This window comes from Gobius niger, assembly GCF_951799975.1.
Source record: "Gobius niger genome assembly, chromosome: 12".
NCBI lineage: Eukaryota > Metazoa > Chordata > Actinopteri > Gobiiformes > Gobiidae > Gobius > Gobius niger.
This window is the reverse complement of record NC_136863.1, coordinates 30,321,463-30,336,755: the sequence shown is the minus strand read 5'-3', so window position 1 is coordinate 30,336,755 and position 15,293 is coordinate 30,321,463. Positions and strand designations below refer to the sequence as shown.

At 43.3% G+C, this 15,293-nt stretch overlaps 1 protein-coding gene across 1 annotated transcript; it reads right to left on the bottom strand.

Annotated features, from left to right (window-relative positions):
- Positions 1-825: 825 nt before the first annotated feature.
- Positions 826-14,469, bottom strand: cers3b (ceramide synthase 3b). Its single transcript, XM_079567842.1, has 13 exons — positions 14,400-14,469; positions 14,216-14,307; positions 14,061-14,115; positions 10,755-10,928; positions 9,006-9,123; positions 8,540-8,658; positions 8,001-8,058; positions 7,842-7,892; positions 7,665-7,757; positions 5,565-5,693; positions 4,064-4,170; positions 3,680-3,833; positions 826-967 (listed from the first exon to the last, which is right to left on the bottom strand). The coding sequence occupies exons 4-13, from the start codon at positions 10,925-10,927 to the stop codon at positions 830-832; spliced, it is 1,140 nt and encodes a 379-aa protein (XP_079423968.1). The 5' UTR covers position 10,928; positions 14,061-14,115; positions 14,216-14,307; positions 14,400-14,469; the 3' UTR covers positions 826-829.
- Positions 14,470-15,293: the final 824 nt, after the last annotated feature.

Here is a 15,293-nt window from a genome sequence, read left to right as displayed (position 1 = left end):
GTTTGTGCTCCAGGATGTGTTTGAAGAATCTCCTTTTAAAAACAAATCAAACTAATCATTCTTTTTCTTTTCACAAAGTCAGTTTCTGAGTGGTGGTGGGGGGGGTATATCAAGTCAGAGACGCACCTGGCGAAGCAAAAACATCTCAGTGATGGGAAAATACAGTGGCTGCTTTGCATCGAAAACACATGCAAATGTTAGACGAGGACAAACACTCGACATAAGCCACAGCTGCCTCGGGGACAAAGGCCCGTTCTGTGAACACAACCCACCAGCCGACTTCATACAGCCCTGTGCAGGCCCAGCACTGCAGGTAAACAGGAAAATTCATTAAAGTTAGACACATCAGTATCAAGCTGCTGCTGGAGATTAATGACGTAAATGCAAGGGGGGGCGGGGTTACAGTGCAATTCATCTATGAAAGCTCCCTTATTGTATTTTATTCAAGCAGTAATTTGGACATACTGGCATTGTTACTTCACATTTCAGAACTAATAATAACAATAATAATAATAGTAATAATGTATATTTATGTAAAACAAGGGAAAGTAGTTCAGTCGTAATTACAGTGCATAAAAAAGGTATAACTGCTCCTGTGCCTCTGCTGACAACAGTGAGGAGTCTGAGGCAGGGTAAATAAGGGTAAATACAGTAGCTGCGTTTGTCAAAGTTGAATGAGGAGATCCAGCGAGAGAGCGGGGGGGTCAAAAATAATAAGAGCTTCCTTCAAAACGTGAATATGTCAGTGTTATAAAACAGTCCAGTGTGATCAGTCCTACACGTGTCTGCTCTTCAAGCTGAGCTGTCCATGTGCGCGGAGGCCCCCGTGTCAGTGCCCGGTGGCTCGGCCCCGGGCCCCGGAGGCGTTTATGTGGTTGGGTTTGTTATTGTTGACTTTGCGGTTGGCGTCTTTGGGCGGGTCGCTGTCGTCTTCCTCTTCCTCGTCACTTCGGTCGTCGCCTTCCAGCTGCAAAAGACAAAACGTCATTCGGTTTGATTTTTTCATGATGATTTCAAACACAAGTCTAGGTGTGTCAAGTCCCAATAAGTCCAGCTCATTTAATGGAGACATCTTGTGCTTTTTTTCTGGCATTTTGTGATGATCTATTACACCCAAACTCCATTATTTAACTTTAAACATGGCAAGGGGCAATAATGACCTAAATCAACACAAAAATGGAAACGAGTCATTCATTTCCACAAACTAACTTTAGTCGTCACCGAAACACAACGTCAAGGCTAAAATGTATCTTCCAAACTAAACCAACAAAAAACAATTGCACAACCACTTCATTCATAAATGAAAATCTGTATATTAAAACGTATTTCCATGCTGCAAAAGTATTTAAAAGATGTGAAACAGTATGTTGTAAAAAAGACTTGGAATACTGCTGTATATGAGTAAATCTAAATCTAAATCTAAATCTGATACTGTATTGTACATATTACTTATACAATGTTTCTCTTGTGTTTTATTCCAAGGTTTTTTCACCTGCCTTTAACGAAGAAAATCAAAATAAAGACAAAAAGAACTCAAGAAAAGTCTTATGATTTCGAGTGGAATCCAGCTCTACGTTCAGTGTGGGTACTCGCCCCAATCAAGCGCAGGCTCAGCACAGCAAACACAGATAGTACTCGACAAACATGGAGAAAAAATATGATGGTGAATAAAGCACAGCCCTGTTTCTGACAAAACGCAAACACGAGGAGGGTTCTGTAGCGAAGGTGTCGTTTCTGAGACATGCAACGTTAACGCGCTCATATTGTGAGAAGAACCGTAAATTCCGGACTATTGAGCGCACCTGAACATAACCTGAAGTAACTAAATGAATGAAGATGACTTTTTTTGATTTACAAATACAGGCCGCACTGGTCTATAAGCAACCGCTGACAGGGGTGGGTTGGGGGGGCGCTGCGAGGTGAGGGAGCAATGCAATATGGGAATGCAACCATGCCAGACCGGCAAAACGGGGTAGCTTAGGGTATCTTTAAAGGCACAGGCCACCGTTTTTACATACTGAGATATACTTACCTGAGCTTAGACAAGTTGATGCGTACCTGTCTGGTCTTTGTGCGTGTGCTCAGTCACGCACAAAGACCAAAGATGTTGTTAGCATTTGGCTTCTCCCAGTATATTCCAATAGCTCCAAACGGGGTGAAGTTGGAAGCGACCAAGCTCTTCCACGGGCACAAAGACCAGACAGGTACGTATCAACTCGTCTAAGCTCAGGTAAGAACATATCACAGTATGGAAAAACGGTGGAATGTTCCTTTAAGAACTTCAATTATATTATTCTGGGTTCAGTGAAGCCAAAGGGCTGCCCGCACAGCGACTCATGAGTATGGAGGTGTTGCAGCCGCCCTCCAGAGTTTCCCGGTGCCCCTGCTCCGGGGGACCGATATGGAGGAAGACAGTGATAGGGTGACATATGACACAATATTCAGTATATTAGGCGCACTGTTATATAAGCCGTAAGGTTCAAAGCATGTGGAAAAAAGTAGAGGCTTATAGTCTGGAAATTACAGTAGTTACTGGAACCTCTAGCCTCTCAGTGCACATTACATTACCCATAGGTGTAAACTGTGAGAAGCAGCGTCTTATACCGCTGCACCTTTTTACCGACAGTCGGTAAAAAGGGTGCTTTGTGCCATCGCTTGGAAACTTGAAAATGAGGGTTCTCCTTGACATCCACTTTCCTCATTTAGACGTAAATAAGTAAATGTTTAGATAACTGCAGCAAAAAAGGCTAGCAGAGTATTCCAGCAACGCTGTTTTCAAAGTGAGCAGCGCTTTTCAAAGTGAGCAGCTCCCAACTACATAGATTAAGAACCCTCACGTGCTTAAAAACTCACAAAAGTCCATCTTGCACAATATGTCTGCTTTAAGAAGAGTTTTCTCATTCTACACCCAACACCCTACCAGGGGCGGACTGGGACTGAAAAACAGCCCTGGACTCTGACCAGCCTGGCCCAAATTAACGTAATTGTGCACTTCCACAAATCCATATTTTAACCTCTTACCCCCCGCCTTAACATTAACGAGTGCATTTTCCCCAGTTCGGCTTTTTATTATTATTTTTTTGATTGGTGTCATCAGCAAAAAGAACCAGAAAGGTGGTCGTAGAAACAGAAGCAAAATCATTAATATAAATAATAAATAATAATGGTCCCAAAATTGAACCTTGTGGCACACCATACTCCACGGAATTCCTTTTAGATTCACGTTTTTTTATACTGGGCTTTACCCAAATCTAAAAGCTTCTCGACTGGAGATCAACAATGTAACGCCTCATTTGAAAGCTAAGACCTACAAAAGTGATGGAAACTTTTCGTCACGTCGCCACATTTTTGTCATATTTTTGTTGGTTTTTTTAATCATTTTTTCAATCATTTTTTGTCCATGTTTTTCTCACGTTTTTGTTGACTTTTCATCCCCGTTTTCTCGCTATTTTGATGCTTTTCTTTTTAGCTTTTAGATTTGGGTAAAGCTCGGTTGAGGCGGGACTAGTGGCCCTTCTGTGCTCTTCCAGAACGGACAAATGGCCAGTCCGCCCCTGCACCCTACACTAGCATTTTAACTGGTAGAACCTAAAACCTCAACATGCTTATTCATAAAAGTACTAGATCTCTGGCGACTAAACAAAACCTGAAACCCAAACAGATCCACGTCATTGCTCACCTTTCTGAAGAGGGACTTGAAAAGCATGCGTGAGATGAGAACGGCCCAGTACAAGTGCAGCGCCTGCAGCACCACTAACATCACGTTGAAGAAATAGTATCCGAAGAAGGCGGGGTACAACTCCAGGGGGTACACCCATGTGCAGTGGATCAGCCTGGGGAAACATTAGGGAGGGCTCAGAGGGGGGCACAATCCTCACTAGGTTTCACTGTCCGAAGTCTCGAGGTGCTTTGTCAGCAACTAACGGGCTTTCATAAACCAATTGAGGAGCGAGAGGTGTGTTTTGACTAGGCTCTTGTAAAGGAAACAGGATTTCCCAAAGGAACAACCTGGAAACATGACAGAGAGCTTGAAAATGTCAGTTTCGCCGATAAAAAAACGTACCAAAAGGGAAAGATGACGAGTCGACTCAGCATGAAGAGAGCGGTGAACACCACAAACACCCCGTTAGCCGCCTTGTTCCATTTGGCGTAGTTGAGCACTTTTGCGCCCTGGAAGAGACAAGGACGAGGTGAGGTTTGTACAACGTGTTTTAATCACCACAGAAAAGGTTTACTAAGAGCAGTCTTCTATAATGGGTGGTGTCGCCCCTCATCTACAACGCTCTCAGGAAGCCTCTTTTGGTGTGCTTGTAGAAAAAGTAACAACGTAGAACACGAGGGGGAAGTAGGAGAGGAAGAAATGTGGAGAAGAAGTAGAAGTGCAAGGAGGACGAGGAGGAGGAGAGAGGAAGAAAAGGAGAAAGAGAAGAAGAAGAAGAAGAAAAGGAGAAAGGGAAGGAGAAAAAATGAGAAGGAGAATAAGAAGGAGAAGAAGGAGGAGAAGAAGGAGAAGATGGAGGAAGAGGAGGAGAGAAGAAGAAGCAGTAAGTTAAAGGAGAAGGAGAAAAGGAGAAAGAGAAGAAGAAGAAAGAGGAAGAAATGCGGAGAAGAAGTAGGAGGAGGAGGAGAGGAGGATAAGCAGTAAGTAAAAGGGGAGGGAGAAAAGGAGAAAAAGAGAAGTAGTAAGTAAAAGGAGAAGTAGAAGTCGAAGGAGAGAAGGAGAAGAAGAAGAAATGTGGAGAAGAAGGAGGAGGAGGAGGGAAGGAGAAGCAGTAAGTAAAAGGAGAAGGAGAAAAGGAGAAAGAGAAGAAGAAGAAGGAGAAGAAGAAGGAGAAGAAGAAGAAATGTGGGGAAGAAGTAGGAGAGAAAAAGTAGAAGGAGGAGGAGGAGGAGAGGAGGAGGAAAAGCAGTAAGTAAAAGGGGAAGGGGAAAAGGAGAAAGAGAAGTAGAGAAGGAGAAGCAGAAGCAATGTGGAGGAGAAGGAGGAGGAGGGAAGGAGAAGCGTAAATAAAAGGAGAAGTAGAAGGAGTGGAGGAGGAGGAGGAGGAGGAGTAGGAGAGAAGGAGGAGAAGAGAATTAATCAAAACAATTTTTTTAGCTTATTATACAATCAGAAAGAGGAATGAGAACCACCTTTTGATTTGCCTAATTCTATATATAAATCGATTTAACAATATAGACATAAAAGGGGTCTTTCTAACTGAAATTGGAGATGGATGAATGCGTGGCTTGGAAGCTGCAAATGAATTGCTCCATGGGGATAAATAAAGTTTTCTGAATCTGAATTTGAAACACGACTACCAAAAGAAGTATTAGTGGGTACAACCTATACTCATGTTGTTGATGAGCCTCTTTTACGTAACTAAAATGACAGAGAGCCTCTAATGCTTGAATGGCATTACTAGTGGGAGATTTCTGCCCTAATGACAAAAACCTGTCCTCCCCTCTTTCCGAATCCGCAACATACCCGATATGACATAGTCAAATCCGGGTTATGGCAGCAGACAGGCCTGAGATTTGCATGTGCTGCGGGCTCCGTGTATGTAACCCGAGCAGAGCCTAACCTCCAGCAGGATGTCGGCCGAGTCGTGGACCACCATGACCAGCGTCCCGATGCGGATGTAGTTGGAGATCCAGGAGAAGCTCAGCAGGGTCAGCGTGGCTATGTGGTGGACCACCTGCTCGTTGAAGTCCTGCACACGCAAACACACATGTCTAAGTGAAGGCGCTCGCTTTGAAAGACACGACACCGAATAAGAACAGCTAATCTGTCGCGACATTCAAAACATATACAAACTATTTTAAATATTTTTACATTTCAACAAAGACATGGCTAACTTCCCACAGGAATGAAACTTGGACAAGCTGTCACCCAAGGACAGGGGGGCCAAAACTGCGGCCCAGGGTCCAAAAGTAGCCCTCTAACAAAATTTGGTGGCCCTCAGACTTCTTGCTGAGTTGCCACACAGAAATGGTATTTTTTAACGTCAAAAAGAAACATTTTATAATGAGACGGAGATGCGATTAACGTCCCAAGCCTAAACAAATATAGTAAGTATAAGATACAGTTTAAGCCTTTGTTAAATGCACTCAGCGAACACACTTCAACGTCTGACTCTGGATTAATAAAAGCTTGGACACCACAGCCCTAGGACGTTAGCATCAGTGTAATGTATTGCAAAAGTAACATGCAAAAGTAATATATCACTTTTTTCAGTAACTGAGGAATATCACTTAAACAAAATAAAGGTATGTGTTAGTCATTACAATTGAAGACACTCGAGCATTCCAATGATATATATTGATGCACGAAAGAAAAAATGCCAAACTCAACCAAAATAAAATGCATCACCAAATCAAGTTGGACTTAAGATCTGCAGTTGTGCAGTTAACCAGAGAAAGAATGGGAAAAAACGTGAATCTCTGACTATGTCACCGAGCATAGTAATAATGCTCGGTGACATTATTACTATTTTCAGGTTATATTTTCGAAAGGAGCCAGCTGAGGTGGCTCGGGCATCTGTTTCGGATGCCTCCTGGTCGCCTCCCGCGGGAGGTGTTCCAGGCATGTCCTAGTGGGACAAGGCCTCGTGGAAGGCCCAGGACACGGTGGTGGGACTATGTCTCCGAGGTGACCTGGTGTCGCCTCGGGGTCCCCCCAGAACAGCTGGAGGAGGTGTGTGTGGACCGGGAAGTCTGGGCATCTCTGCTGAGTCTGCTGCCCTCGCGACCCGGCCCCGGATAAAGCGGAAGAAAATGGATGGATGGATGGAGGTTATATTTTGCCAAAAGTAACTCAGAAGTAACTGAAAGTAGTGTAACTCAACTACGTTTTTCAAACAGTAATATGTAATACAAACATATTACATTTTTAAAGCTGTAGCTACTAATATAGAATATATTACCATTTTAAATTTAATTTAGTAATTAATTTAGTTGGGCATTTGACCTAGATCATTTCACTTGTTCTGAGAGGTTTCTGACATGTTTCAATACATTTCGTCTTAAGAAAATTGGTCTTATCCCATTGATTCATCAAGCAACCAAAGTGATCTTGGTCAGGTCAGGAAAAAATGAGTGAAAACTGCTCAAAAAGATACATTTCCTCAATTCAAGTCATTTAAGGCAATGCTTGATATTTACTTTTTGTAGTGAAACAGCTAACGCTAGAACAGATGCTAACGTTATCATATTGAAGGCTACGGCTGATCACAAAGACTCAAGTCACTCAGTTAAAGACCCTCTTCCCCGTGGGGGGCGCCATTGTTGCCTTCAGGTTGTATCTGAAGTCAGATAACTCTGATCACCTCCGAGTTTTAACTCATTGACTGCCAATGATAAAATCTTAGTTGTGCTGCCTAATGCTGCCACCTAGTGACTCAATAAAAGACCTACAAGTTCTTTTATTGGGTCGCTAGGGGGCAGCATTCTTTCATTTTCTCAGTTTTTTGGTCAGAAAACAGCATTTTGGGTGATTTCACCAACTAAAGAATGGAAAGAGGTACAAACAAACTTTTTCTAGATGAAAGAAGAGAGTCTAATCTTTCTTTCGGTGGGTTTCGTGTTGACATAGACCTATACCTCAATTTTCTGTGAGTCTTGAAAAAACAGTCAAAACAGTAAAAACTTATTTTTATGAGCTTTTCCACCGTGTCATAACTTACTTTTCTTTTGACGTCAAATGTAAGGCTGAAGACCAGGGAGAGGTAGAAGCCCATCTCGCAGTAATAATACCAATACTGTGAGGGCAGCAGGGACTGCACCGACACATGAGAGCATGGGTTAGCTTACGTCATCTCCATAATATCACAGAGGCACTACAGAGAAGTCCAAAGTCAAACCTGTTTAGGGAAGCCAGCCCAGACCTCCCTCAGGTCATACACCCAGGGTTTCTGAAAGAGCACACAGAATAGAAGGCAACTTAATACATGCATGTGTCATATTTCTACTGGCGACATGAGGAAAAAGTAGAAAGTCTAGGCCAGGGTTATGGTACTCACATCGTGGAGAGCTATGACACCTCCGAAAAAAGCACAGAAATAAAAAGCACATCTCCAGCTGTCAGAGAGAAACAGGCAGTCATTTATTTATATATTTCATCTATAAAGAAAACAATACACGAGCAAAGGCTGCTAATATTATCTGTAGTTATGGCTTGATAACCGGCCACATCTTTATTTACCTGGGTTCATATCAATGCTGGTCCTATTGATTTGACTAGCATCATATAATTCAGAAATTATTATGCAAATCCAAACTTTATGAACCCGGAAGGGGATTCTGTCTTGGGCTGCAGTGCCATCGGCTTCCCGCCTTTGCTCAAATTGACCTCAGTATTCAGACCTCAGCCTTAACTTGTCTCCTTTTATTTATCTCCCTCTCGCCTTTTAGTAATATTAGCTTTGCACAGTGGCTGGTGTTGGGTTTCATGTGAGTAGGAAATGTGCTGTATAAGAATTGTCTTCTCCTTTATGATTCCTCGCATTAATACCATTGTAATCACACCATGGGACTCTAGGGGCCCCATCTGCAGACTGACCTGGCCTCACAGAACCTCTTGCGGAGCCCGGCCCGGTTCTGGTTCCTCCTCCTTCTGAACCAGAGCTGGACTTTCCTCTCTGTCCAGCTGGTTTTCTTACACAGGGCCAGCACATCCGCCTGCAGAGGACGCATTCACCCGTTACTCAGACTGCAGTACAGTGTATACTAGTACAAAAGTATATTAAACAGTGGAGCAGACAAAGCCCTTCTGTCATTGTATTTGTGTGCAAATTGATTTGAATGGTTTATTGTTATATTTACATAGAATTTACATGTTTGACAGCAGCGAAGTTAATGATTCGCCGTGACCTTTTGGTGATCCCATGTGCATAGAGGATTGGATACACAAAAAAATACATTAGTGGAGAAAAACTTACCACGGGGAAAAGAATGCATCTTAATAAACATAAAATGAAAGCAGTTGATAGATATTTGCATGGGAGAGTGTGTTTAGTGGGACAGACCTGCGCTGGGATCCGGGACGTGCTGCTGTAGTAGTTCTCCAGGACGGGGTTATCCTCAGCAGGGAGGCGTACTTTGTCCCGGACTCCCCAAACATTAGCCAATGGTGTGGCCACAAACCTACAGGAGCCGGACACAGGGATTACAGTGTGAGCAGAAGAGTGATGAGGGATGAGGAGTTGAACGTATTCTCATGTAAGAGCGCGAGTCCTTCACATAACATTACATAAGAACAAGTAAAACTAGATTGAGCTGAGCTATTCTTCTACTTAGGGTAGTTTACAGTGGCAGTAGCTGTAACCTGTCTGTGTTTAGTCAACTTTTAATACTTTATAAGGCGGGGAACTGCATGTGAAAAATATACTTTATCAATCCCTGTAGGGAAATTCATTCTCTGCATTTGACCCATCCTTGCTGATGCTGGGGCGACCTGTAGGAATTAGTCCTTTACTTTCCATCACAGTGGTCTCTAAAACGCTCCAGGATCAACTGTTTGGAAGGTTTGGATGCTGCTGACAGGCTTTCTGCTCGCACCAGAAAACCTACAAAACATTTGATCCAGGAGCATTGTAGAGACCACCGTGATCGAAAGTAAAGGTGCCATGCAAGCCACTCATACATCCACTGGGTCACAACAAGGTCAAATACGCACAAAAATCCACTTTTTTTCCATATAAAAAGTTTCATTGTGCACCTTTAAGAGAAACATGTGGAGGTAAGAATGACAAGCCTGCGTTTGATAATGACTTAAAGAAGGGCAATAAAGTTTCTATGGAAAGTCTATGAGGGCAGGGAAGGTCCAGAGCCATTGGATAGAATGGGATTTCGGATATCTTATGTACTCTTTGAATAAACCAGACATTACCGTATTTTCTGGACTATACGTTGCACTTTTTTCATAGTTTGGCTGGGGACTCATACTCAGGTGCGACTTATATCAAAATATATTATTTGACATGCTCGTTATTTTCACACTGATAGCCGCTAGGGGGCGCTCTAAGGCTTGTGTACCAGTATCTGCTAAGGCTAAACACAAATGCCCCCAAAAAGAAAATCATATTCGGCAGATTACAAGCGGCCAGTAGTGAAATATACAGCCGAAAACGGTAATCGAGCAGCAGAAAGAACGTTTGGAGTGAGAGAGAAACTTTCTTGGCAAAAAGAAAAAGAAAAAAAGAACAAAAAACGCTAATCGCGGGCCAAAAGCTGGACGGCAACAGCTAGAGGAACGAGTTTGCAAATGGGTGCCGGAACAACGTGCTGCCGGGAGAGGCTTGTCAACGGTGCACCAGGGTGGCTATACTCTGGAGTCCGGAAATTACCAAAATAAAATCTGCTCACAATTCACAATGGGCAATTTGGTGTCTCTAGGTGCTGTTTTGAGTCTAGAGTGTGAGAAACAAAAACTTTTTGAGAACCCGGCTTTTGTTACAAGTTCCCACAGAGAGAATTCAGTGAAATATTAAAACCGCTTATTGTGTCGATTAGACTACTTATTTGAAAAACACTAGCCAAAGTGAGCAAAAAGGTTTACTCCAAGAACACCCACCCCCCGACCCACACACAAAGCTTCAAACAGCCCCTGCTAGGAAACATAATTCCTGGAAAAAAATGAGGTAAGCCCCCGCAGACGCTGACTCCTCGGATCTTATAGCTTAGCGACGGCTTGTGCAATGACATTTTTGCCTTCTGAAACACGGCGATTGCCAAACTCGGCCGGCACGCCCCAGGCATCCTCACTCCAGCCTCACCTCTCGAACAGGAACCTGACCAGCAGCAGGCACAGGGCGAACGGGAGCACGTCGAACAGCTGCGAGGCTTTGGCGTAAACGCGGCCCTCGCTGTCCGCCAGGTCGGACCAGGACACGTTCACCGGCAGCCACAGGCGGTCCCACCAGATCCACTCGCTCACTGTCTGCAACATCCTGACGTGGAAAGGAAATATTTATTTACACAACAGGCGCCAAAAAAGTGATGAAAAACGACAAAAAAGCAACAAAAAAGTGATGGAAAACCGTCAAAAAGGCATCATTCCCGAGCTCTTTTAGGGCTTTTCCACCAAGGTGTTGGTTCTGGGCTGGTTCAGAGCTGGTTCTGGTGCCGGGTTGGTTCCATACTGACTTGGTTTCCCACCAAAATGAGAGCTGTGCCTATTGTCATAGCAACGCTTTGGGAAGTCAACATAGAACATGGATAGTAACATCTTAAGATAAGATAAGATAAGATAAACCTTTATTAATCTCACAAAGGAGAAATTCACTTGTTACAGTCGGCGTTACTGCCACTTAAGTTTATAAGTTTATGTTTCAGTCACAGCAGCCGTTAACATTTTGATTTCTTCTTTCTAACTCTTGTTTTAGCTAAAGAGCATAAAGCAAAACAACAGTTTCCTCCACAGAGACTGTTTTGGCTTCTCCAGGAAGTTCTAAGCACAAACTAACTAATATTGATTGTTTGTTGGAGGAGAGAGCCACGCCCCCAGTCGCTGACATCACTGGTGCTTGTTTCTTGGTCCAGCTTTTAATTGGTTCCCAACCGGCACCAGATTTGGGAACCAAGAGCCAGCGTTTTTTTCAGTGGAAAACGAAAGATCCGGTTCTGAAACTGAAACTCTAACTGGCCCAGAACCAGCACCGGCACCAGCTTGGTGGAAAAGGGCTATTTGTGAGTTTTATTTATATATTTCTGAGCACATACAATTCCTGGACTTAACTGGCCTTGAGGGCAATGAAGCAGTTCTAAAAAAAGGCTAAAAACAATAGCTGCCGGCGATTAGTGTGACCTGCTTCATAGTGGAACCAATTTTAGCCCTGAAATCTGAACTAATCCTCGTGAGGTGGGGGCGTTTTGAGCTCTTAAGGAGATGGACTTGATATGTATTTACAGATTACTCCACACGTGAATGAAACCAAAACATGACTCCAGGTGTGTGTTTTTTTTGTCATTATGGAACAACGTAGCAATGATTAAAAAGCTCTCATGACTTCAGCACAATGTTGAATAAACTTCCCTCCCATTGAGTTGTTGAGTTTCACCTCTCTCGCTGTGAGGAAGGGTTTTAGAATAGAGTTCACCCAGGGGTAACTATCAGTCTGCTGCTTCAATGCTCCACCATTCAAATCAGAACATTTGAGAATCCCTGTGAGAACTGCAGTTGGGCTGTACAAAAACAACTTCTTTGATTGAAACTGTGTGTGGGAAAACTAATTCACTTTTTGGATAGAGTGGGTGCCAATTATTTCTTTGCTTAAATGATGCCTTCCAGATTTAGAGCCACAAAACACCTTTTTTGGTTGCAGCTTTAATCATTACCATTACCAGTCTCAGGTTCAGTTGGGCTTTTGTCAGGCCATCAGGACCAGGAGAACCTTAAAGATGCGATACTTCCTTTAGTATATTGTAAACTCAGACATATGTGAGGAAAATACTGTCCATCAAATTACAAAGCATTTGTGTCAGTTTCATGAACTCTTGCTGCGAGTTTTCTGGCATTTCGTTAACAATGACCCCGAAAAGTGACCCTGCAAGTTGTGAAATGTGTCTGATAAAAGAATCGGGATATCACTAATATGTAAGAAAAGTTAGGAATGAGTTTGAACCACAACAAACATATTTATATAGTGGTTTCCTCTTTCATTGTTTGTACTAAAAAAAACAAAAAAATAGGTAGGGGGCCTTCAAAGGGACTATACGGAGTTTAAACATGTTCAAATTAAGTATCTTCCTCCCCCTACATGTTCCAGCCATGTCCTAATGTGTAGAATGAGCTCAGACCTGTTCATCACAACTGCCTCTAAAATCCTGCACTGTCACTTAAAAAGTTGTTACTTCGGGTTCGAAGTGGAACTATGGAACTTTTCATGTGAGAAAAAAACCCTTGCCTTTACTTTACATCGCGGGGACCTCTACCATGCTACAGGTGTAATGCTTCTGGTAGGTTTTCACTCTTGATGGAACCATCTCCATGGTTACACATACAGTACATTCAACCCAGAAAACCTGCCAGAAACCCTATTCACCTTATTCCAGAGGCTCGCTTGGGCGCCGCCATAAATTGTGCCCGCCACTTTTCTCCTACGTGTTAACATGGGACTCACTACACGAAAACAAAACCGTTTTTCGCTGAGAAACGGAGCAGTTTTGACTTGTTGGTGCAAATAACATTGGCCATTTTATACAAATCAATCGACTAAACATCAGATTTGGGCGGAGAATATTTTTCCCTCGTTCTCCGTTTAAATGAACGGGCTTCGCGCTCGACCGCAAGTGTCAGGAAAACGGAAGTGCCGAGACAACGCAAAAAGAGGCAAAAATGGGCGGGGCGGAATAAGGTGAATAAAAAAAAAAGTTCCTGTAGTGTTATATAGACCAACGTGATGCAAAGTAAAGGCACCACGTGGGTCACTGAAAGTCACTGCTCCATAATGCACCTTTAACTTTGTTTTCAAATCAATAAATGGTACCTATAACACACACTGCGGAACATTCCGGGTCACAGGTCACCGAGCATGCTTCTAAAGACACCGATTGATCTACTTTTCGTTATCGGTATCAAAACAAAGCCTTCGGAAGGTGGCCTAAAGTTTTGTAAAACCAAAGTCGGGGCTGCCTGTCGTCAAAGCAAAGCGGCAGCATCTCCATGGCGACGAGCCGGTGCTGTCCCGCAATCAGATCTGAGGAGAGGCGAGCTCACTCCAGCTATCCGAGTTATAGATTTTGTTATTTACACGTGTTGCCCCTGGATTTAAATATTAGCTTCCGTCGTCGGTTTGTTTCCATCACTTCTTCCATAGACAAGTTTTCTGTTTTCTGAGCTACATCTACATTGGGGAAGTAGCGCTAAAAAATACAGCCCCATGACAATAAAATATCAAAGGGCATTACAGATAAAGAGACCTTGACGCTGATGATAAGTTCCTTCCTTTGGTGGACTCTGCCCATTGGAGAGATAACATGCTTTTGTTCACGCTGTGTATGAAAAGCTCGCCGTCTCACTTATTATGTACTTCTTTGCAATGCATGTTAAAAAAAGCCGGCGTGGGAAAAGCTTTACACACCTGCAGGCAGTGTTGTCCGGACAAGTTTCAACAGCGGAGAGGGCAGAGATGAAGCCTGGGGTAGAATAAACGTATGAGACACCGCTTACAAATCCGTTATGAGCAGACTTCAAAAACCAGCCTTTCAAAACCCAATCAGTACGAACCCTTCAGACTCACCTTTTGTCGAAACGTTGTCCTGTTGCTCTCTCAGCTGTCCCGGTTGTCTCCTTTGATGCTTCCTGCTTTAAACTACAGAGCGCCCATTCTTCACAGATCACCATGAAACACACACAGCAAATATTGACCTGTGATCTCGAGCTTCACTTGGCGTTGAGAGAGCTGTTGTGTCCCACTCACCTGGTCGGACGGAAGAAATCCCTCCCTCCCAGTCCGCTGGAGTTGTTCATTTCTTTGACTTTTCTTAAACTGGTGCGAAAGACTCGACCGAGGCTGCCGTTTGGGGGAAAAGAAAGAAAGTAAGTCATCTGAGAAAGGATTACAGAGCAGAAACACTGCCTCACCTGCAAGAATTCTCCTGGAATGCTGTGAAGCCCCCCCACAAAAGACCCATTCAGAGCTGGGACGCGGGAGGGCGGAGCCTTGACGGAGGTCCAGGCCGGTGGAGGCGGCTTACAAACAGCAAGAGGTTAGAGATTACGGCAAAAGCAAATGTTTACAAAAGGGTAACGAGATAGAGGAGCGCATTGAACAGTGGAAATGAGTAAGTGTGGGCTTGACAAGGGTAAAGTGTGGTGTTATTGGATTGTCAGGTGATGGTAAGTCAGGATAATGGGTTTTATTAGTTAATACGAACTCATTTAGGGTTAATATTAACAGCGTTTGGGAGCGATGGGTGCGAGTTCTCTGCTCTACACTAGAGGGCAACATCCGCACCATGTTGCAAAAGATAGGCCCACTTTGTTTTCAAATCTCCTCATGAACGGGCGGGAATGGGAGGCGAGGGTCCAATCACATGCAGTCGGTTCAGAGCGTTCTTAGACCTCTTTAAATCACTTTATTATGGACTCAAGTAATAAAAAAAACATATATAAATTTAAAGGTTTTAAAACTGTGTGAAATAGGACTAGAGGGGCATAAACATTCCCAAAACAGACTGTAAAATAAAGCCACTCGTAGTAGGAAAGAAAATCTGTTAAAATCAAAAATATGTCATTTTATTGACATTTTACATGAGATATATCAAAATGCAGAAGTCAAACAAGACTGCTGACTACTCGTAGACTAAGGATA